General features: G+C 36.4%; 1 protein-coding gene and 1 non-coding gene across 3 annotated transcripts; both read left to right on the forward strand.

The window, feature by feature from the left end:
- The first annotated feature begins 2,792 nt into the window (after positions 1 to 2,792).
- On the forward strand, positions 2,793 to 19,413 carry LOC132173281 (thylakoid lumenal protein TL20.3, chloroplastic). Of its 2 annotated transcripts, none has more exons than XM_059584734.1 (7): positions 2,793 to 2,969; positions 3,058 to 3,241; positions 3,313 to 3,342; positions 3,497 to 3,603; positions 7,944 to 7,978; positions 8,185 to 8,313; positions 19,023 to 19,413. In XM_059584734.1, exons 1-7 carry the CDS (start codon positions 2,825 to 2,827, stop codon positions 19,212 to 19,214), a joined length of 822 nt encoding a protein of 273 aa, XP_059440717.1. In that variant the 5' UTR covers positions 2,793 to 2,824; the 3' UTR covers positions 19,215 to 19,413. The 2 variants fall into 2 exon arrangements, with proteins under 2 accessions (XP_059440717.1, XP_059440718.1); XM_059584735.1 differs by having other exon boundaries at positions 2,884 to 2,969; positions 3,054 to 3,241.
- A 375-nt stretch (positions 19,414 to 19,788) lies between these two features.
- Positions 19,789 to 19,896, forward strand: LOC132176761 (small nucleolar RNA R71). Its single transcript, XR_009439615.1, has one exon. It is a non-coding gene; the product is annotated as a small nucleolar RNA R71 (small nucleolar RNA).
- Positions 19,897 to 25,657: the final 5,761 nt, after the last annotated feature.

Here is a 25,657-nt window from a genome sequence, read left to right on the forward strand (position 1 = left end):
GCGCACGGGTACGCTCGTTCGCAGCCCGTGTGAGCTCGATCGCATGTCTGCGATCGATCCTTCTTTTGTCTGTGCTCGATTGCTCCTGGCCTGGCTCGTGCAGCATCTTCTCTGGTATTGCGCTCGATCGTAGGTACCCTGCGATTGATCGCAGTACCAGGGAGCTCCAATTTTCCCATATTCTCTTTTTGAGCCTAAATCACCCAATTTTACTTTACTTTCTTTCAAAAGCCTGTAAAAACATCAAAAACACAAAAAATAAGTAAAATTGCCTAACTAACCAAAACCAAAGGATTAAAACATGTAAGATAAGGGCTGAAAATATGAATATTTTAGCGCTTATCATCCCTTACCATGAGCGTAGTATACAAGACGTGATGATTGAAGATTTGAAAAGGCAGGTTGCAGAGTTAACCCAGCATCTAGCGGCTCAAAACTTGGAGATGTATTGCGATATTGACGGTAGCAATTCAAAATCCAATTTCAAGAACCTGTATCACAAGCCTGTTCTGTTTTGGGAACAACGTGTTCGGGATGAATGACATGGAGACTTAGACTTCGGAGTTAAGTTTGTTGATGAAGAGTTTCAATATGAAGAAGATGTTGAAGATCCTTCTTAATGTTTCGCGGATTGGAATTCTCCACCAACTTATGACACATATGTCAATGATGAAGATCTTATAGAGGTGGAGGAAAATTTTATTTTCAATGAGGAAGAAATAGTTGATCCTTTTTGGGAGATTTATATGTCGCACAGATGAGAGAAGATAAATGAATACCGTGTGAAGATTAAAGTATCTCAATATGATATGAAGAGTTTTCAAACTCTTATTCCCAGTCATGTTGTGATGGGTTGTAAATTGTTTCTCTTCCGGTATCAAGTTGCATTGATGTTGAAAAGTACTAGATGGAAGGGATTAATTGGACATCCAAAAGATCGAGGAAAAGATAATTTGAACTCGAGAGCGAGTTCTTTCCAACCTAGAGAGACTGATGCAGGAGAAATTTTAGAAAATTGTTATTTTAATTATGCATGTATGTTTTAGTTTTCATTTTTCAATAAGGATTTGGTTTTTTCTTTCATATTAGGATTTGTTTTCCTTTTCCTATAAGGATTTCTTGTCCTTTTCCAATTAGGTTTGCTTTTCATTTTCCTTGTTAATTTAGGAGGTGCCTAGCCTATATAAAGACATCTAGTCTTTGTTGTTTTTCAATTCAGTTTATACTATCAATTAAATTTAAGTCTTTCAGAGTTATTTCTTTGTTTGCTTATTTAGGGCACTTAGGGATTTTCTCTTCCCTATTTGTTATTTTCTCTTTTCCTGAGTTCCCTTTTCTATCTTCAATTTTTAGTTTATGTTGCTATTATACGCTGTCAGAACAATCCTAGTTCTGCCCGGCCTCAGAGTTGAGTGGCAAGTGCCCTATCTAATCTTAGTTGATTATGCCACTCATCCCATCTACCTAGTCATTATTAAAAAGGAAAATTAAAACACACATGCATAATTAAAATAACAGTTTTGTGAATTTTCTCCCCCATCAGTACTGACGCGGGGCAGAACTAGAATTGTTCTAATAGCGTATAATAGCAGCAGAAAGTAAGAATTGAAGATATAAAAGAGAACTCAGGAAGAGAGAAAATGACAAATAGGGAAGAGAAAATCCCTAAGTGCCCCAAATAAGCAAAAAGATAAATAACTTTGAAAGATTTAAATTTAATTGATAATATAAATTGAATTGAAAAACAACAAAGACTAGATGCCTTTATATAGGCTAAGCACCTCCTAAATTAACAAGGAAAAGGAAAAGCAAACCTAATTGGAAAAGGAAAACAAATCCTTATAGAAAAAGGAAAACAAATCCTAATAGGAAAGAAAAAACCCAATTCTTATTGAAAAAGGAAAACTAAAGCACACATTCATAATTAAAATAATAATTTTCTAAAATTTCATGCTCCCTCGAAAAAAGTGTTTTTATGGAGTATTTCGTGCACAAATCTCACTAATTCTTAGTCACTATGTTAGATTAAACTTAAACGCCAAACGGACGCTGGTGTATTATCATTTGGCCCAAAAATTTACGAGTTTGTGCAGAACTTCGAGACAATCATGTCGTCGGGTGCCACAAAGATATTTAAGTTCATTTGCTCCCTGATATTGATGACTGAACGACAAATTTTTTTTGAAGGTCGGTAGCTTCAATCTCCCAACAAATGAACTCAAATCACTTCATGTTACTAGTCGACATAATCGCCTCGAAGTTTTACACATGCTTGGAAAGTTTAGAACTAATTGGATGAAGTGAAATTTTCACAACTACGAGAAAAACCCGTGGGCCAACTCAAATGCTCTGATAGCGATATGCATAACCCATAATCATTTGGCATGAAAATTTATGAGTTTGTATAGAACTTCGAGATAATTATGTTGACGTGTGCCATAAAATGATTTGAGTACGTTTGCCTCCAAATTTATTAACTGAACGACAGTATTTTTTGAAAGTTGGGTAGCTCCGATCCCTTAGCAATCGAACTCAAATCACAAGAGTGAGCAACCAGAATTGAGTAGGTGGGCCTTCGTTCCGACTGTAATAGCACATGCCAAAATGCCATCTTTTCCTGAATTAAGGAAATTTTCCGAGACACTGTACAGAGTATTATCATCAAAGAACAACAAGTGGCAGGACGTGTTCGCATCTCAACCAATCCTTGATTGCAAAATAAGTGGCCAAAAGGAAAGGACCCCCTCACGTCCACGTGCTACTTAATCCTAAACCTTTTGTCACCTCTTTTTTGCATCTTTTTCAAAATATAAGAAATTTGGCAATGGCACTCTTCTGCATCTCCCCATTATCCGTAAAAACCCTTAACATTTCTTCATCAATTTCAAAGGTTTCAAACCCCCACCAGTTTCTCTCAAAGCCTTTTGCCATAATTTGTCAGATTGACCCAAAGCAAAAATCTTTTCCCGGTGAGTACATTTATTCTCGGCTCTAGCATATAATTAACAACAATCAACAGATAGTCCATAGCTTACTGAATTTTGCTTGAAAAGGAAGATTATTCTAGGCACTCGTCAGAATCAAAGAAATGGAGGAAACTGGTTTCGACAGCGATGGCAGCTGCCATTATTACTTTCAGCTCCAACATGTCTGCTCTTGCTGATCTCAACAAGTTTGAGGCTGCTACTCGAGGTGAATTTGGGATTGGTTCAGCAGCCCAATTTGGTTCTGCAGACCTCAGGTACATTTCCCTGTTTGTTGTTAAAACTCTGTGTTTGTTCTTCTTAAAACTCTCTGTTTGTTGTTATGCAGAAAAGCAGTACATGTGAATGAAAATTTCAGGTGATTTTACATGTTTCTATATATTTTTTTAGATTATGATTTTAGAGCAAGTGAGAATTTAAGCAGAAGTTTTAAGTTGAAACTCTAAATCTAATTAACGTTTATCTTTATTTTAGACTTTTAGTTAAACAATACATTTGAATGACTTATCCAGAAGAGCCAATTTCACGGCCGCGGATATGAGGGAATCTGATTTTAGCGGTTCAACATTCAATGGTGCATACCTCGAGAAAGCAGTTGCATACAAGGCAAATTTTTCAGGTAATCTCGTTGTCATCTTAACAATTTGTGTTATCGATAGGGAAAAAGAAACTCTTGGACAAAATAAATACATTTAAGGAAATTAAGAGCCTGCAAGTTCCAACATCACAAATACTTGTTGTACATGAAAACTTTCGTTTGTTTCCTCTTACCTCTAGGCTCTAGTGTCCAAATTGTCAGCTTAAGAGCATCAATGGATTTCAACCAATTTTCTTTACTAATTAATTCTTGGACCTTTTGTTCTTCTCCATGCTGTGTATGGATTCAAACGATCTTCTTTTATGAATTATTAGAGCTTTTGTTCCCCAAAATGGGGGAACGCTTCGAGTTGGCGGATATGTATACAATTGACAAAGGGTCTTTCCCTCATCTTTCTTTAACAATTTAGTAGTTTGATGCGATTGGCAACCCAACTCGCATACGTTCCATTCCACATGTAGGGAAAACTCCAAAAAAGCCTACTGAAATAGATTACTTTAGTATTCCCTAAACCAAGGGTTAAGGGAACCAAAAATCCTACCTTAGATATAAGATATCACTTTTGCTTTCGTTATCATTTTTTTTATTAAAAAAGTGGCTTTCTCTTTCCGCTCTTTCTTGAATATTTAAATAGTATAGAAACAAGATAATGGAAGTTATTGTGGATTTTGTTTGAATAAGAAAGCAAAAACTGTCTTGATTCCCTAAATTTAAGAAAAATCTGAAGAAAGTTGGTGCTATGAGAATGATGCAGCGTGACTTAGTAGGCTGCAGTGAATAACAACATTAAGCAGCGGATATGTATTTATAGATCTAGATTCTTTCAATGATCTAAGGAAATCTTCTCTAAAACGCTAGATACTTTTTAGGCTTTTTTTTTAAAAAAAAAAGAAACTCAACTCTTAGTTATTCTTATTAAACAAACTCAATAATAATCAACAACTACGTTTCTAGAGCCTATAAGCATGTATTTATAGGCTCCGAGACCCTAAACCTAATTAAAATACGAAATAAACTCGGAATTGGACTTCTACGGAGCTTGTCCGAACGGCACTTAAGTCCGTCCGGACGGCCATGGACAAAAACCATGAAAACGAACTTCTACGGAGGGCTCGTCTGTCTCGTCCGGACGAGGTTGCAGACAAGCCGCTCTGGTTGCTCCTCGGCTGCAATCTCATCTGGACAAGATTGCACACGAACATTTCTGCCCAGCTTTCTAGTATTCTCTTTACAACCCGTTTTGACCTAGTAAACATCTGAATTAGCCAAATCTCGTGAAACATGACTTTATATATCTTTGAGTTATCTTTTCAATGCCGAAAAGCTTGCTCCAATTAGAGGTCAGAAATTCTAGATATGACCTTTTTAGCAAAAGTTGTCAGGTGCAAATTTAGTAAAACACGAAAATAACATAGGCGTCTGGATGTGTGTTAGACGAGGCTCTCGGGCTGATGACCGTATAGATGGGCTGTGGACGAGTTTGCAGACGATGCTCGTTACATCATTCTCTCCAGGTTGGAAAGAATTCGCCCTCAAATTCGGCCTGTCCTTGCCATGGTGAAAAATGCTTAACAGGTGTGTATCACACAACATGCAGAATTAATTGAAGGAATCTATAAACAGTCAATCACCAAAATAATCAAAATAGTAAATTAATCAGACACAATGATTTTGGTGACGAAGATGAAACTTTTTAGAAAACGATCTAAAAGTAAAACGTTTCCGGGGCAGCCAAACCTAGGAAATCTCTATTAAAAGATGTTCAGAGATTACAGATACTAGGGACACTTACAACTCGATGCAAGACCTTGATTCTGTAAGATCGACAAGCCTCGAACTCGTCTCTTCGCTCACAATCTTATTCAACGTGATTCTCCTTTACCGGATCCTTCCAATAGACTTCTCAATTGAAGTAAACAATCAAACTAACAAGATCTTCTAAGAGGAACAACTAGGCTCACAACAATTCTTCTCTCTAAGCAAAGCCTCTCATGAACTCTTTAGGGTGAAAATTTGTACCCCTCCCTTTCTATAGAGATGTATTTGAAATAGCCCCTTAATTCCTAGACCTAGGACGCAGTTTACATTCAATTCAAACTGTAACATGTACGCGACGTCCGGACGGGGACATGGGCCGTCCGGACGGGGACATGGGCCGTCCGGACGGAGCAAGTTGACACGGCCAAATGTGTATGTTTTAGTCATGGCTGTCCGGACGGGGAGAAGTCTCGTCCGGATGGAGCTAGGGCATATCTCGAGGAAACATCGCAAGATGGAACTTTTGGAGCGGCGCTTCCGGACGGGGTTCAGACGAGATTGCAGACGAAGCTCTCGGGTTTTCTTGTTTTTCTATCTCGTCTGGAAGGCTTGCAAATGAAGGTGCAGACGAGGCTCTCTAAAAAATTACTTTCTTCGAGCATCTGGACAGCCTTGCTTCCCATCCAGACGGCCTTGCATGGAGATGAAACTTTGTAGTCGAAGCATCCGTTTTGGTCAGCAATATTTGCCAACCAAGAAACCAACAAACTCTTCCTTTGGCAATTCGGTGACAAAACCAATAGGCTGAGACATCCCTTCATCTTCTCCTATTTACTCGCCCTTTTTGTCACAGATTGACAAAATTTCTCTTGTTTCCAAAAACGCTCAACAAAAACATTAAAACATATGTGGAACAAGAAAAACATAAACACAACTCATGATCATAGATAGGAAAATGTATGAAGTATAATTCAAGATCTTGAAGTCACAATATCAAAAACTCCCCTCAATGTATGGCTCATTTATCAACAAGAAACTGGAAAAGAAAAACCATGTTTCTTCCCTCAAAAGTCAAATGAGCACACATGATACACACATCAACGGCTCATGTATTTTAGCAATGAATATTCTACACATGCTCCAAATATGCAAAATATACGTAAGACTAAAAATAACAAGAAACTCATTGCTCAACCCAAGTAAAGAAAAATGTTTCATTCTGTAACATCTCGATCCCATATTGGGAAGTTGAGAAGAAGCCAATATAGAGTGGGTGGTTTATAAAGATAGTCATGGATGCTAAATTCCATATTGCATAGTTACTAGGTGAAACTATGCTTTATAATAAATTTTAGGGAAACTCCAAGTTTACTAGTTATTTTGGGGTGATAGCGCAAATGTGGCTAGCGCTTTTCTCTGAGTTGTTATAAGTAGTATTAAAACCACCTAGTAACGACAGGTCATGTGGTATTGGAGCACAACATGATGTGATCCTGACGAGAATGTTAGGAATTTAAGACAGGAAGTTTGTAACACCCCGGTCCAATTAATGGTTTGACCACCCTATAACTAATTAATGGGGTGGTTGGCCACCCCATAACAAGGTTAGATGTGGTGGTGGACAAGCAGCCAGAGCCACCCTTAAACCAAATTTTTTCTTTTTTCTTTTTTAACTAATTTTTTATTTATTTTAGAGTAATATTATAATTTCATAGGGGCTCTATAAAAAAAATCAAAATTTGTAAAGAGAAATCAGTTTGTTACAAAAACATAGCTGAAGGGTTTATAATTTCATTTTGAAAACACGTAAATTTACTTTTCTCAAGGTCAAACTACGGGAATCAAGTTGATAATTTTCCCTAAAAACAATTGGTATAATCTCAAACCCAATTGGATATACCCAAACGCCTTGAATCTCACGAAGGATATGAGCTAAAGGAATTAGGATGTCTCTCATTATATTTATTTTCAGTTTTGGAGTATAACCCAATACAAATATAAAACAATGAAAAAAAAAAAGGAAAGTGGTAATTCCTATCAAAGTCTCAAAGGCATAAATTCCTATCAGTGCAAAAGAAAATCCATAAGGCCAAAGCCAAAAAGTTACAATTGAGTAAAGAGTAGTATCAGCAAAATAAGCCACCGTTTTTCAATTAATAATGACATAAAAAAAAAAAAAAAAAAAAGAAATCGTACTGACCTGGTCGATTAGCCTGGATTCTGTTTTCTGGTTAGACTGGAAATTGTCTATTTTTATTTGTTTTTTCTAGGGTTTGAGTTGATCTGGAGTTAGGATTTAGGGTCCAAAAATGATATATTTATTTGGGAAATGCTAAACACGCCTACATTTTCAAATGCACGCTCCCTGACAAGTCATTAACAATTATTGTTAGGTTTAAAATATAATGATAATTTTCATTGCTACGACGAAAGTGTGAAAGTGAATGTGTAGCATTTTCTATTAGTTTATAGCTTTGGCATTCCAATTTTTAGGTCTAAGCTAGGGATGTCTATGGGCCACGACGGTCCAACATCATGGATTTTTTTGTTTAATAAATTGGTTTCTGGAGTAATTTTTTGTTTTCTTCTCGCATTTGGCTTAGGTGCGGATTTGAGCGACACGTTGATGGACCGCATGGTAAAGCATGAAAAATACCTGTCTTTTGCAAATTGAACTTAATGAGGGAGCAGGATCCTCTCGATTTCCTCTATTTCATATGATAGAATGGTCCCAAAAAATTTGAAATAACCATTCAACCTTTATGAATTAAGGGACCGGCTCCTCTCTCTATTGTTGATTAAAAATTATGAAGAATTATATGATACGCTGGCTTTTATCATTAGGTCTTGAATGAAGCCAATCTCACAAATGCCGTGCTCGCTAGAACAGTTCTCACTCGTAGTGACCTCGGGGGTGCCCTCATTGAAGGTGCTGACTTCAGTGATGCTGTTCTGGACCTTCCGCAGAAACAGGTATATAATTGTTGTATGATGCCATATCTTGGTGTGAGAATGCTTGCTTTCCCTCCTTCAACAGTACTGATCGGTCTCGTTTGGTAATTGTTTTTAAAATGCTTTTCTATTTCCAAAATAAAAAATACCTTTCAATCATGGATTACACTCAAAAAATACTTTTTACCTCTATATTATATCAAAACACTTTTTCAAATCAAAACTAAAAAAATACTTTTCAAAATCTAATCTCGTGATTAATTAGTATGGAATATTAATGCTCATGATTTCAAATTCATGGTACACAACCTTCTGCAAGTGCCTTAAGGGCTCTTCACTTGGAGCATTTTTTAGCTAAGTGAAGGGCAACTTGGACAACAATCAATAAGCCCCATAGATTTCGTTGTTAGAAAATAATTTTATAATTTCAAAGAAATAGAAAAGAGCAAAATAAAAATAAATCAATTACACAGAACACTAAGATTTATGTAGTTTAACATAACAAGCTTACATACACGTACAGGTAGAGATGACGTTGAGAAAATTCACTATCAAAAAATAAAGTACAAGGAATAGTAAAGGGAAAACTACTCAAAACTCAATGTTACAATGCACCAAAATCTCATTGTCACACAAAAAAGAAAAACTTGAAAAGAAAACACTCTTTTTTCTTGAAGTGTCGTTCGACACCACAAACATGAAAAACATTGGAACTAAACTTTACTCCTTTTATAAGCAGCAAGATTGGTAAAAATTGGACTCCATATTCGTCCAAAATAAGGATTCAAATTCAGTCTGAAAATGAACTCCAATTTCAAGTTGTAAAAAGGCATACCTTGTCGCAAAGGAAAACAAATCTAAAAATTACTCCTAGTAAATAACATTTTACAACCCTTACTTCAGCCTATCAAACCATTACTAAACTTTTATTGATCGAACATGTTAATTTACCCGTTCTTTGAAATGACATCAAACTAACTCATTACCATCATTGGGATATGGAATAAAAACATAAGATCAATATGGTCACAAACAATCAAATCTCAAAATGTGAGTCCTAATAACCAAAATTGACATAAGTAGAATAATCTATTCAATATTGGTAAATTACCAATTGTCCCAAAAGCTTAAGCTAATAGGAAGAGGTAAATTTAATTACTTATCCATTATTTTCAAACACACACACACATATATATATATATTGAAAAAAAAAAAAAAAAAAAAAAAAGGTCAGTACAACCAAAATATCAAATGTATACGGGTACATCCTAACATAAAGAAAACAAAGACAAAGGAGATGCCATCATGAATACATAGAGTTAAAACTATAAAACTGCAGTAGTGATAACTCCCCCTCAAATGAAGCACAACTCCCTAGCTAGCAAAGTCCCAAACTGTTGTTAACATTCTCCCCATTTTTGTCACAATGGACAAAGGGAAGAACTCAAACAATAGGTTCATGAGAAAAGCGAAAAATGCTAGAAAAGGAGCAGAGATTTGCCGAAATACCTTGATTTTAGCTTGCAAAGAGGTTGAACCCCGTGATTTGATCCAAAAATGCTCCAACAGAAACCAACAGGTGGAACTGTCATCACGCAGTTAAGACCTGTGCTGACGTCTACACAGACAAAACCCTTCAAAAGCTGAAAATCAGCACAAGAGAGAACTCTCTCAAAGGAGACCCATCACATGTGACAATCATACAATAGGAAAAACCCAAAATATCACAATGTGTACCATAATGTACAAAATTTATACAAATATGATGGTTTTTCACACACAAAGCACTTAAAAAAATTGGTTTTCTTAAAACCATGTCAAGTGTAGTGTGATAAAGCTCACAAGCGAGAGGTTAAAGACCATACATATGTGAGCAATTCAAGCTAGCTCACATGAGAACTAGGTTACCCTTGGGATCAAAAGTCCATCCCTATAGCTACCAGCGCTAAAACACACATATGCACTCATTCCTCTTTAATCAAAGCAATAATTAGAAGCACTTAAGTCCATCTGACATTTCACCTTTCTCTGCAATGAAAGAACACCAGCTTTTTCTATAATTATGGATTTCATGGGCATATTTATAAATGTTGTGTTCGCTTTTACTTTTGACATTTTTTTTTTTGTTTTAAACGCGTGATCTTTAATCACATTTTGCTTTATTATTGAAAGATGTGATATAATTGGTATTTCATCTCTAGTTTGATTGGCGTGTCGTCAATTTAGTCATAGTAATTACCAGTTCTACACACAAGGTTGCCTACCAAACCTCACACATGCTGCCAGACCTCAACCTTGTAAACAAAGTGTGCATGAAAATAATTCAGCATGGCTTAACCAAACCATTTAACAAGTGCACACATATAAAAGTCACCATCCATCATTTAAATCAATTTTCAAGCAAAAATGGTACATAGCATGACATAATGAGAAACATGTGGAAATTGAGATACTTAAGTAAAGTGCATATGACTAAGGTCTCTTTTCAACATTTTTTTTTTTGTAATCTTTTTTTTTGAAAGTGCAATGCGAACAACTAAGCAAAAAGGAAAAAGAAACAACAAAACAAATGAAGTGCACCATAATCCTATGAGTGTCCTAGGACACATGAAGAAATGCATGCACCATAATCCTAGCCATACTACAACCTACCTACACTAAGTAAGTCCCTTACCAACTTCAAGCTTATCCAATATAAGGACAGCGTTCTTCGTTGTGGGATGGTTGCTTTCCTAGAGGGGTGGTCACTTTTATATTGTTCCTAGACCTAAGAAGACGACACTGAGGTTGTATGTAACCAACTTTGCCACAGAGGTGGCAACTAGGGACATGGCTTGAAGAAGGTTGTATCCGACGAGGATTAAAACCCTTAACCTTGTACCTATTGTCCACCAACACTCGCTTCCCCTTATCAGCTACTTCCGAAACAATATCATCCATACAAGTGTTATTTTTTTCTTAGTGACAGGTGATTTTTGAAGAGGAAGTGTTTGGGCCAAAACCAAGTCTATACTTGTGACCATAAGACTTCTTAGAACTCAAAATATGGGTCAAGTGTAGTAGTGGAAGAGTCCATAAGATAATCAAACTTAGACGCTTCGTTGAAATTTACTCAAAAGTAAAGAGTTGTCAACTTTCAAGGAATCCAAAACAGCATTAACATCAAACAATTGAACACACAAGGATTCGTTCTCAGCCTCAACCTTATTAAATTTTTTAAGGAGTTTTTGTTCAATCTTTTCTATTTCACACATTCCTTAAAAAGTTTTTATAGGCCCCTTGATGACTGAGACCATTATCAGAGTCATCTTATGAGTCTTCACCACAAGAATCAGCAGTAAGGATCACCATACGTGGTGCCATCAATACTTTCTAAAGTGGTTGGAAAGGCCATGAAACGAAGATTCTTCTCCTTGGAGTCCTTGGAATCATCAAACTCAAACTCACTACTCATAGAGGCATTTATGGCTCGCCTCTTTGAATTCTTCAAACTATGACACTCGATCCTAATCATATATCATATATACATATATAAAAGCCGAATCACCTCCCAGAAAAGCCTTAAAATTGCGACATGTGGCATAAACTTTTTTTCTTTTAAATGTCAAAACCAGATTTTTAATACATTATTTTAAAAATAGAACCGGTTTAAAATTGAACCGGTTTAGTTTGACGCCGTCTCTTCCTTTTCTCTAACCACAATTATGTTTTCCTCACTTTCTTCTTTCTTCTCTGATTTCCTCTTCTTCCTCTAAGGCATGCTCTCTCTCTTTTTCTCCCGCTCTCTTTCCGTTTTTGTATTAAAGTATTGATTAAGTAATTAAATTTACCTCTTCCTATCAGCTTAAGCTTTTAAGACAACTGGTGATTTAACATGGTATCAAAGCCAAAGATCCTGGGATCGAACCTTGACTCCGTCGATTCACCCCATTTAAATTAAATATTTCACGTGGTTGGCCTCGTCTCGCCAATTAAAAGAAAGTTTGAGCCCACACGTGAGGGGGAGTATTAAAGTATTGATTAAGTGATTAAAAATTACCTCTTCCTATTAGCTTAAGCTTTTGAGACAACTGATAATTTAACATTTTGATCTCTAAGGCACTTTCTCTCTCGCTCTCTATCTCTCACTGATTTTCGATTTTCTATTTATTTGTTTCTTGAAATAAAAACAAATGCACGTTCTCTCTCTCTCTCGCTCTCTATCTCTCTTTGATTTTGGGTTTTTTATTTCTTTGTTTCTTGAAATAGAAACAAATAACGGAATTGGGTATCTCAGCAAAATTATGTTCTCCAAGTATGGGCTGCTTTTCGATGTATTTGCTGATCTTTGAATATTAAATTTGTGCACCAAAGAAGAAAAGAGCTTCAATGAAACGGTTCTCAAAAGCCATTAATTAAAAGCTGAAACTAAAGACATACTTATCTGATTGCCTAAATTCACAGCCAATATTCTTAAATCATGTGTTCTCTGTTTTTCTAATGATTAATGGGAATTGGGATGAGTATTAAATATGCTTGATTCTATATATGGGTTATGTAATTTTAGTTTATTTGGAAGCAACCATATATTCTTGATAGTGCTCAATAGGATCCTACTCATCGAGATATGTCGTCAAGGAAAAAATTACTTCACCGTTAGTCGTTGCCGTTGCTCTCTCTACCGTCCCAAGTGAACCCATTGTTTTCACATTCAACTTTTATTTCTATATTTCTTGACGGCAGCTATTGATTGGAGAGTTGCATGCATGATTGAAATCTGTTATTGTTTCTGATAGTATATTCTTTGGCTCATAATATAGAACTCAGATGAGAGAACTAAAAATTCCTTCTTTTTTGTGTTTTTGTTTGGTAAGTAGAAGTAAAAATATTAGTGATATTTAAGATCAGTAAGTTGTGGTCAATTCTACAAATTACCACATTTGTTGGTGTGTGTTGACTGTCAATAACATCAGATTGATTGAGGATGGATGTTCTTTGAGACGTTAGAACTGGGAATTGGGAATAAAAATGATATCTTATGGTTGCTATGTGCTTTTCATTTTTTAAACATGGGAATTTTTGTAGTGAAGTACATGCACTACTTCTATCATAGTTTGGTGTCCTAATTCAGAATATAGTTGCTATGTTCAAACCATTGTTCTTCTGTATTGGTAACTTTGGTTTTTGAATTTCTAATTGTAGAATGTGACACTTTCCATTGAGAATCATTTAAGTTAAAGAAAGCAATATCCATATTTGTGTGTTTTCCATATTAGGTTTGATTTATTTTCCATATTAAAATATGTGCATTTGGGGTTTGAGTTTTATTCACAATGACATGCTAATGTTTGCTAGCATAGAGAGTTTTGTCACCTGGACCGTCACCTTAACATGCTGACGATTGCTATCACAAAAAGTTCCATCACCTGGCCCTTTACATAGCCGTGTTGACACTGTTGGGTTTGTCAACAAAGTGAGCATTGAAATCCTAATGATTGTACTAATGGATTTGGATCATCCGTATGCCTCAAGAAAAACTGAGTAATGCTAGGGACCATCTTTTTATCCTCATTTTATCCTCCTAAAGCTGATGTGGCTTTTAAAATTACCATTAAATTTTATATGAATCATTCTTGAATTTTGATCCGATGGTGATTTTGAAAGCCACATCAACTTTAGGAGGATAAAAAGATGATAAAAAGATGTCCCTAACATTACTAAGAAAAATTGCTAGTAAAAATCCATTCTTTTTACACATTGATGGTGCCTTTTCCCTCTCCTATAAATAGAATAGGGTGTCTTCTTTGCGAGACGTGAAGCATAGACTATTTTTGAGTCTTAAAACCTCTTGTGAGGATTTGTTTAACATCACCATTGTTATCCCAAGAGAATTTTGTGTTAATCCTATATAGCTTTCCCTCTCTTGGAGTTGAGTTTATTCAAGCCATACCTTACACTTCCTTCAACCGTTTTGAAGTCTACTAACGGGTCGGTAAGGAGTTCACCTATAAGAAGATTGGCTAGCAAGGAACTGGAGCAAACGTAAGCGGGGAGCTGCTTGTTCATACAAAATCTTAACCTTACAAGAGTTGTAAGGGTTTGTGTCTATACTTTAACTTTTTAAAGTGAAGCGTTCTCTTGGGTTTGGTTGCTTTGAAGTGGTTTACTTTTGAGATGTCGAAGGGTTTTCACTTCATAACCAGAACCGGGTATCCCGATTATTGACTTTGGGAAACCGGAACCGGAAACTAGTTCCCTACCCCAATTAACCAGGGTACTCCGGTTTGTACCCGGTTATCCGGACCGGGTAACCGGGTTTTAAAAAAAAAAAAAATAGTCTTATTCAAGGTATTGGGCCCATTATTTTTGCACGTTTATTAGCCATTTAGCCTTTTTGTACAATTTGTTTTTTATTTCTTATTCATCTCTCTCTCTCTCTCTCTCCTTCGCCTCTCTCCATACCTGCAAAATTTCACAGCAACATATCAAAGATCTCTCTCTCAAAAACAAAGCCCCACAAATCAAAGATCTCTCTCTCACAGCAACAGATCAAAGATTTAACAGCAACATATCAGTATATCACCCAAGATCTCTCTCGTCTCTCTCCAACATCCCCTTCTCTCCAACAAAACAAAGCCCCATAAATAGAAAACAAAATGTCAAAAACAAATAGATCAGAACAGATCCAAACCAAAAAAATAGTAAACAAAAACACCCAACAAAAACGACCCATCAAATCAGACAGCCAACATCACCTTTACGCACTGAAAGCTCACGAAGGGACTACTTCCTTTCGATTTGAGGAGATATCAAAACAGGAAGTTGCTATTCCTATTTGAACTTGAAGCAATTGACCTCCTGGTCTCTATCCTTAAGGAAGTCATGCTTTTGCCCTTTTGAATGAGTCCTTTGGAGTGAGAGAGAGCGAGAGAGAGGCGGAAGTGATGAAGGGTGAAAACTGAAATGAGGTGGAAGGGTAAGTGTAAGTGTGTGAAGCTAAACCTAAAGTATATATATATATAATATTAAAAAAATATTATTATATATATATATGGACCTAGTTCCGGTTTTCCTGTTATAACCGGGTGCCAAGAACCGCGACCGGAACAGGGGTCCCCAGTTTTTGGTTTTTTCCAACGGATCCGGAACCGGTTTTCCAGTTTCCCTCTTTTCCGGTTCCGGTTTTGGTTTCCCGATATTTTTTGACACCCTTAGTTGTATCCGATCCTTTTACGTATCAAAACAGTTTTACTCATATTTAGACTCACATCCTGAGCATTTTTTATGATCTTGTTGTCATGGAACAAGCCTTTTCCTTGAACGTCCCTCCCTTCATGGAGGGGAGTAACTACGCCTATTGAAAAGTTCGTATAAGAGCTTTCCTTAAGTCACTAAATGAGAATTTTGGTTAATTATTCGACGGGTTGAAAACGTTTCGAGGAGGCGTATGAAGATTGGTCAGAGGAGGATCGTGTCACTTGTAATTGGAATAACAAGGGGCTTAACACTTCGGAAGACAACTATTTTCTTTAGCCGTAACACTTCGGAAGGAGTAAAGGAGCAAATTTTAGAAGTGGCAAGGATTTCGAGTTCCCAACGGTACGATACCTACTTGGGCCTTCCAGCTTTGGTGGGTAAGTCACGGACTAAAGAGTTCAAGGGGATCATAGATCGAGTGTAGAAGCGGCTTCAAGATTGGAAGCTCAAATTCCTTTCCCAAGCGGGGAAGGAAATTTTGCTAAAGGCAGTCATACAAGCAATCCCGACTTATTGTATGAGTGTCTTTAGGCTTCCAAAGGTTTTATGCTCAAATATCAACTCTCTTATGCAAAGGTTTTGGTGGGGAGTGTCTCATATTCCTTGGATGAGCTGGAGTAAATTGGGGGAGTCAAAGGAGAAAGGTGGTATGGGTTTCCGCGACTTAATGAGCTTTAATTCGGCTCTGTTGGCAAAGCAAGGGTGGCGCCTTTGGAGTACACCGGATAGTCTTGTCTCGAAAATTATGAAGGCGAAATATTTCCCCAATAATTCCTTTTTGGATGCTCCTTTGGGGCATAAGCCCTCATTCGAACGGCGAAGTATTTCGGGGGCACGGGAGTTGCTTGAGGAGGGGCTGTTTTGGCGGATTGGGAATGGGAAAACGACGCAGATTTGGGGTGATAAATGGGTGCCTTTACCTTCCACTTATGCTATACAATCCTATCCAAGGGTCTTGGCCTCGGATGCAAAAGTAAGTGATAGATAGCGATACAAAAGGGTGGAATAAGGCACTTATCGAAAAGATTTTTGGGCCCAATGAAGCATCAGCGATTTTATCTATTCCCCTTAGTTGCACAAATTGGGATGACCGGTTGACATGGAGGACCAATTCTAAAGGAACATTCACTGTTAGAAGTGCATATCATATTGCTAAGGAGAGACAAGCAAGACAGCACCCGGAGAGTTCGACTAGAGGGGAATTGGGGGAGATATGGCGGGCTTTGTGGAAACTGAGTGTGCCTAATGCTGAAAAAAATTTCCTGTAGAAAGCATGCCACGAAATTCTGCCTACTAGAACCAACTTATACAAACGTAAGATCATTACTGATCCTCTATGCCCTTTTTGTGGTTTAGTAGAGGAGACATGTTTCCACATTTTGTGGGAATGCCCCTCGGCCAAGTATGTGTGGGGTGGCTGTGGTAAAAAACTGCAGAAAAGTTCCTATGATGGTCCCATGTTTTGTCATCTAGTGAAGGCAATCATCGACTGTTGTGCAGAAGAGGGGATCAATCTGTTCGTGACTCTGGCAAGAAGGATTTGGTTTCGACCTAATTTTGTGCTTCATGGAGGTCTGTTTGATCACCCAAATGCTCTAGTTCTTCAAGCTGCCGTTGTGGTGGATGCTTATGCGTTAGCTCGTGAACGTCTAGTGGGTGGGGGGAACAAGTAATGGGGTTCAAGTTAGCTGGCAAGCCCCACCTTTTGGCTGGAATAAAATAAACTGGGATGCCGCGATCTGCAATCAGCAGGGCAAAACAGGAATGGGAGCTGTTATTCGAGATTCAGAAGGGAGGGTGATAGCTGTACGTTGCTTGGCGATGCATGGCTGTCTCAATCCTTTATCGGTGGAGGCATGGGCTGGCACTCAAGCTATCAGATTCTGTGCTGAACTGGGACACTCTAATCTCTATTTGGAGGGGGATGCGATGGGAGTGATAGAAGCTGTTAAAGCAGAAGGCACAAATTGGAGTAAGATCGGTCATTTAGTGGAGGACATGAAATTATTGCTCCAAGATTTATCACTATGGCAGATGCATGGAGTGTTTAGGTTGGCAAACTGTGCTGCTCATACTCTGGCTCATTGTGCTGTTAGGAGGGTCTTGCTATGACTTGGATGGGAGATTATCCAGAATGTATTCGGGATGTTATCCTACGGGAGCGTTGCTTTTCCTTGTAGTCTGATTGAGTGAATAATATATGCAGCAGTTTTTCTCAAAAAAAAAAAAAAAAAGGGGGCTTAACGCTATCTTTATGGTCGTTTCCCATGAAGTCCAATCGTTAGCATGTCTAGGTGACGCCATAGGTGACAGAACTGTCTGATTAATCTTCAAAGTTTTTATCACGATATCCGTAACCATGGCCTGATGACAAGCAAGTGACAGAATATTAAAAACAATGAGAGACTTAACTTTTTACCCCAAAAGACTTAGGTGTTGAAAACATTTTAGAACCCAAGTTTTGAGTAAGACTAATTTCTAAGACCTAATATATATAACCAATATGGGACTTCCAATCTTTGATAACCTTTGTTATGACTCATGGAAGCGCTAGTCACATTTGTGTTATACTTCAAAAGATTAGTCGAAATTATAATTCGAACTCCCCAGAGTTACTTATATAGCACAATCTTACCTGGTATATAACTAATGTTTAGCTACCTAGATATTCTTCCAAACAAGAGCTTCAACATGATTAGCAGTTTCAGTAACTCATTGTGGGTACCTTCTTTACCAAAGACGCTAGCAAAGCATATAGCCAAATTGTAGAATCTCTAACTACATTGATCATCATTTTCTGTGACAACGCTTCTTATTAGGCCCCCCCCCCCAAACGAATTTGCAATACTGAAAGTTACTTAAAAAATTAGCTATAGTCAAAGAATTCGGTTTGAAAGTATTCCTCTAAGCAGCCATTATGAATCTATATCCTGGATTGAATTTGTGTACAGGACCCTAAAACTTATTCGAGTTTTAGAGTATAATGATGGCTGAACGAATGAATCCAAAGTGTCTGTGTAGGAGTCTTTCAATTGACAAGCAATAATCATTAAACAGCTCATGGATTTTGGACTGCTATGGTTATGGTAGCGCGCGGTTCACCGAATGCAAAAAGATTCAACTTTTGAAACCCGGATATTGAAGCACTTTATCATCTTATTAAAAAGGTAAGAAAAGTAAAAGACTATAAAATCTCAGAAAAAGTGAGTCACATTCTTTTCTAGACGATTCTATTGCTATGTGAATTTGTGTACAAAATTTGAGGAACTTGATTACCCTTGCAAAATGTTTGTTTGCATCCCACTAATATCCAAGATATTGTATATTTGGCCCCTTCTGTTAATATTTTCCGTGCAATAACAGATATTTGTTTCCTTATTTGATTGACTCTATAATACACGCAATGATTACTCATTTCATTTAGCATTTCTAATGAATCTTTAGGTTTTTTTTATTTTTTTATTTTTTATTTATTTTTTATTTTTCTCGTGTAGGCTCTTTGCAAGTATGCAAGTGGTACCAATCCTACTACAGGTGTTAGCACCAGAGCAAGCTTAGGTTGTGGAAACAGTCGACGCAATGCCTATGGCACTCCATCTTCTCCATTGTTAAGCGCTCCACCACAGAAACTGCTTGATAGGGATGGTTTCTGTGACGAAGGCACTGGTCTTTGTGAGGCAAAATAGTATCAAGACTAGGTAATTACAGAAATGACATTCGTTTAGATGTATAAGCTTGCGGGATAAAAAAATCGGTGCAAAATGAAATTTCTGGTTTCTTTAACTATGGAGAACGTACGTTTGGTGAATTTATTTGTAAAATTTTTTGAACAAATAGGCATAATTCTGTATAACTTAACTTCTCTATAATCACCACAGTTTGTATGTGTCAATGCCATCTCTGTTCTGAAAGGTGAAGTAAAGAGAAACAATGTGGCAAATTGTAATGGACACTCCCCTTTGATAAATACCATAATTAGGTTTTACATGGCGCTACCACTATTACCTTTAATATTTTAGCACAAAATATGCTGTAAATGAATTTTTCTTTTCTTTTCTTTTCTTTTTTTTTTTTTTTAAAAAAAAAAAAATTAATAATTCACCAGATCATTAAGCACACATCACATCAGTTTTACTCTAATGCCAATTATCTATTCTAAAATATCTTCAAAGTACTCTGGTGTCTCTACCAATTTCTACAAGACTGTTGTTAGGATCATTTAAAACCTCATAGAATGCGAGTACTTAATCGTCTTGAGATAAATTGTGATGAGGGCATATGAGAAGTAGTTCATTAAAGTGCTCCCATGGCTCGAAGAAAGGGTATCCCTTTTTTTGTTGGAAAGTCAGAATTTTCCTTCTCAATTGCCTTGTCTTTTGGGCTGGGAAAAACTTCTTTAAGAGCTCTGTGACTATCTCATCCCAAGTATGAACAGAACCTGTGGCCAAAGAATTGTACCATATCTTAGCATTATCTTTTAAAGAAAAAGGAAGGATTAACCTGATTTCTTCAGGAGTTAAACCTGAACATTCTGAGTTCTGCAGAGATTAAAGAATTATCGAATATGCCAATATGGTGTAGGTGTGCCTTTATAGTGTGCACCCATATTGAGCAGCTGCGGAGATAAATTGTAGTTGCTCTGCACAATGGGCTGAAAATTAATGCATGATGGCTAGTTGAGGAATGGGGACTGAATGAACTTTTTATAGGTCTTCGCACCAGAGGTGTATTGTCTCTCAACATGACTAAAACAAAAAGAAAGTTAAATAACTAAAGAAAAATAAAAAATAAAATAAAATAAAAGAAATAAATCATATCTGTAATTAACACAATTTCAATGCTGCTGTCCGGATGTGCAATCGATCGCACCATGAAGCGCGCTCGATCGCACTGGTGCACTCGATTGCACTGGATTGGGTGCTAGAGCGCACCTCCGAAGAACAGAACAAAAATTGTAAAACTAGAGATTAAAACAAAAATAAAATTAACTAAACAAATTAATTCTAAACAAAATTAAACAATCCTCGGCAACGGCGCCAAAAACTTGTTGTGCCAAATACTACTTAAATTAATAGATAATAATGGGTATGTTTTACTTGCAAGTGCATGAGATCAAAACGATAGTATAGGGTGCAAGTACGAGATCATTCCCACGAGGATTGTTGATTTTGTTTAGAATAGTTTTTAAAATATCATAATTCTCACTAAATTGATATTATGAAAATAAATAAAGATAAATGAAAAGGTAGAGCTTTGATGTCTACCACTAATCATGCTTAATAATATAACAATATGCCAATGTTCCAATCATATTATGAATACTTAAAGTTTGCCAACCTAAGCATGGGTGTATACTCCTTAAGCTATGGATTTTCTTAAGTAACGAATTAGGCATGAGTGTATACTCTAACTCTTTTCTTTCTTAAAGGATTTACCATGGGTGTATACTAAGTTGTTCTTTAAGAAAGCATAAATCTATGGAAATCGGCAAACACATGGAGCCTAGGGCATGGGTGTATACTCTCGGTTTTCTATGTTGATTAACCCAAGAACCCGTGAGGAGATTCTTTTGTCACTCTATTAAGCCCAGGACTCGATCATCCAAATTGACTTAAATAACTAATCCATACAACATGCATATAATGACCAATCACACACATATGAGGAATTCGATAAAATAGGAATTAATCAAGTTAAGCATCACAATATGATTATCACAAAGGTTTCAATATTGAAATATTAAAGAAACATAATTAGGGCTTTAATCTAGCCCTACTAATGTAATTAGTTACACATAATTAAAATAAAGGGAAAAGAAAGAACCGAAAACCGCTCCTAGAAGTAGCCTCCAAATTCCGCTCTCCAAAGTTGTGTGGAATTGTGTCTCCTCAATTGTGTATTGTATTGTGAGGTTTAGAGGTTTATTTATAGGGCTTAGGAGAGTCCTAGAAGCCCTAGTAATCCTATAAAATTTGGAGGTTTATCTCCTAATCCAATTAGGATAGATAACCTAAGTCCAAATCGGAATAGGATTCGTCCAAATTTGCGTTCTTACCTTGCAGGACGATTTTGGCATAGCACACATCCGAATTAGGAAAATGATATTTGACAATAACTTCTATAATTTTGAGTTAGCTTTTCAATGCTACTAGAATCACCTCAGTCGGATATTTGAGCTAAAAGTTATGGTCCAAATACCGAGACGTATGTAGAATCTAAATTTGAATCCAATCCGATTTTGATTCTAATTTGAGAAATTCTGATTTAATCATTTCATTTATTTGATTAAACTTAACCACATCATATGGGTTATTTATTATGATTAGTTAAGCTTAACCATACCTTTTAGGTCTTCCCAATTTTTCCTTTAAGCTTGAAACTTTTCCGGAAACGCTTTCTTTTCTTCCATGACCTACAAAAACACAAAAAAACACAAAAATGAAATAAAATAGCACAACATAACCAGATTAAGAAATTAACAAGTGTAAATTAAGACCTAAAATATGAATATTTTGTCTCTTATCACTGGGTAAGATCTTTCCATGTTATACACACATTGGGGACAATGTGTAATTTAAGTTTGGGGGGAGGCACTTTACACACACTTTGTCCCATTTTTTTAAAAAAATTGCATGTTCATGTTTGTCTTAAAATTTTGGTTGATTTGAAAAAAATTGTGATTTGATTTTCATTAGTGAGCTTAAAATTTTGAACACATGATCCGATGATAGAGTTTTTTAGTTTGGTTACTTGCTTTAGGCATTTAAGAATTCACATGTTTGATCTGATCTGACACAACCACATTAGCACAAAATTTTTGGGTTATGACATGAAAGGCTGATGTGTGTGTTTCTATGTCTTGGGTGAAACTGGATGATTTATTAGATAGATATTTTGACATATAAATAAATAAATAAAAATGATCATTGATAAGCTTTTCACTAAGTAATTGGACCTCTTGCCTCATTAAGCATTGAGTGTTCACGTCAAAAGGTGAAAAATTTTGATTCGGTTAATGTCATAGTTAGTTTGGTTTCGTAGCCTTTTTGACTCGAGTTAGTAAGTCCTTAGAGGTGTCTTTACACCTAATGCCCTAAAATCACCTAGTTTATGAGTCATTGACTTAACACTCGTTACATGGGTCAATTAGAAAGCTTAACGGAACCAAACATTGCACAACCTGACCAAGAAGAAAAAGAAAAAAAGAAGAGAAAGAAAAAGAAAGTTATGCCATAATTATTCATTCTTATGGGAATTTCAATGAACTTTGAGATATTGAGACATTACATATTGAAAATAATTGGAAGCTTCATATTTATGTGCTAGTTCACTTTACACTATTTCGAACTTGTGATGCCTTAAGCTGCCTTTTGCAAGTGATTAGACTTTAAAATCCAATTCATTATGAAGATAGAGTTTATCTTTTTAAGCTTGCCAATGAATGAAAACCTTGGTTTTGAGTGATACTTGAGTTTTGGATAACATGAACTTGTGCATAATGTTTGTGGGTAATATTCCTGAAAAATCCTCATGAGACTTCATGCGACCTCTAGGGAATTCCTAGGTTTAAAAGGCTTGTTGCATATGTTAAATGCAATCGTACATCCCATGAAAGGAGGATTTATCGTTTTGTTTTTAGTTTCGTATTGCTAAGGAACTAGCAATATGTAAGTTTGGAGGTGTGTTAAGTGCCAAAATATTCATATTTTAGCCCTTAACTTATATTTGCTAATTCCTTAGTTTTGTTAGTTTGTGCCATTTTATTCCTTTTATGTGTTTTCTATGTTTTTGTAGGCTTTTGGAAGAAAAGCAAGCACTTCTGGAAAGTTCGAGCATTAAAGAGCAAATTTGGAAAGCTAGAGGTTCCGATAGTGCAATCGATCGTAGGGGATCTACGCTCGAGCGCACTACCAGAGAATGTCAAGAAGCGAACGCAGGCTTGCACTCATGTGCACAAGAAGAGACTCGATTGCAGACGTGTGATCAAGCACACATGGGCTGTGATCCAGCACACCCGTGCACTAGAGAAAAGACAGTTGCGGCCAGAATTCCCTTTCCTTCCATATTAGGGTTTTTCAAGTCCCACTTGTAATAGGACTAAACCCTACGAATTTTTTAGGTTTACTAGGGGTTCTAGGATTTCTGTAGGCCTATATATAGACCTTTAAGCCTCACAATACAATAGACAATTGAGGAGACACAATTCCATACAACTTTGGAAAGGGGAATTTGGAGACTACTTCTAGGAGCGGTTTTCAGTTCTTTCTTTTCCCTTTATTTTAATTACATGTAACTAATTACTTTAGTAGGGCTAGATTGAAGCCCTAATTATGTTTCTTTAATATTTCAATATTGGCAACTGTATGATAATCATATTGTGATGCTTAACTTAGTTAATTCCTGTTTTATCGAAATCCTCATATGTGTGTGATTGACCATTATATGCATGTGGTATGGATTAGTTCTTTAAGTCAAATAGGATGAACGAGTCCTGGGCCTAATAGAGTGACAAAAGAATTTTCTCACGGGTTCTTGAGTTAATCAACATGGGGAACCGGGAGTAGACACCCATGCCCTAGGCCTCATGTGTTTGTCAATTTCCCTAGCTTTATGCTTTCTTAAAGAACAACTTAATAGACAATCATGCGAAATCCTTTAAGAAATAAAAGAATTAGAGTAGATACCCATGCGCCTAATTCGTTGCTTAGGGAGATCAATACCTTAAGGAGTAGACACTCATACCGTTAGGTTGGCAAACTTTAGGTATTCATAATATGATTGGAACATTGGCATATTGTTATATTATTGAGCATAATTAGTGGTGGATATCAAAGCCCTTCCTTTTTTTTTTTTTTCTTTTCAATATATCAATATCAATTTAGTGACAACTTTTATATTTTAATCAATTCTAAACAAAATTAACAATCCTCGTGGGAACGATCTTGTACTTGATGTACAAGATCGAGCGATGATTTGCACCTGACGAGTCCCACTAAAAAGGCCATATCTAGAGTTGTAGAACTTGGATTGAAGTGATCTTGGTGTCATTGGAAAGCTAACTCAAAGATCTACAAAGTCATGTTTTACAAGAGTAAGCTAATTCTGTAGGTAGATCTCACTTGTGCCCATCAAAAGTAGAAAGTGCATGCTCGAGTGTGATCGAGTGTACCTAGCGTGCGATCGAGCACACTCGGCCGACCTGACAGCGTTGAAACCCTAAAATTAGCTTATAAATATCATTCTTTTCTATTATAAATGGACGAAGACGCGCTGGGGGCACTGTACTTGGTCAAAATTCGTGTTTTCTATGCTTTTGGAGCTTAGAACTCCAATTCTATTGTAAGTTTTACGTTTTTTCATGATGTCAATTCATTTTGTTATAATTTTTGTTATCATGAGAGGCTAAAACCTTCAACAAAGGTTGAAGATGGAGCCTCGTCATTGATAAACATTCATATTCTTGTCATTTTATGTATACAATGTGATTTTTAATTAAATTGTTGTTCAAAGTCAATTCAATTGTTTGATTAATTTCATTTGATTGAATGTTGTTCTTTTATTCATGCTAAATTTTTCATTCATTGTGTTTCGTCCGGGGGTACATCAAATGAATCATGAGCTGTTTATCTTAAGAATAAATTGAAGCTTCATGAATGTATGCTAATTTTGACTTTGCACCTATCTGAGCATTTGTTCTCTTAACTGTCCATTTATGAGTTCTTTGATTCTGGATTCCCTAATGATTATGATGATAGTGTTTGTCTTGTTAAGCTTGCTTATGAATGAGATCCATGGTTTGTGTGAAACTTTATTCTTTTGAATGACATAGCATTGACAATGTTTGTGGGTATCATTTCTGTTAAACCCTCACGAGACTCCACTCATCCACTAAGGAAGCCTAGGGATTTAAAAGGCTGGTTGCATATGCTAAATGCAATCGTCTCTCCCATGACAGCGACTTATGTTTCTTGCTTTCATTTGTTTTTCATTTTGTTTTGCTAAGGGATCAGCAAAATGTAAGTTTAGGGATATTTGTTGAGTACCAAATATTGCATATTTAGACCCCTTAATCTGCATTTGCTAAGCCTTTAGTTTTATTATTTTCTAATGTTTTGGTTAGTTTTGGTGT

Source organism: Corylus avellana, chromosome ca3 (genome assembly GCF_901000735.1).
Source record: "Corylus avellana chromosome ca3, CavTom2PMs-1.0".
Lineage (NCBI taxonomy): Eukaryota > Viridiplantae > Streptophyta > Magnoliopsida > Fagales > Betulaceae > Corylus > Corylus avellana.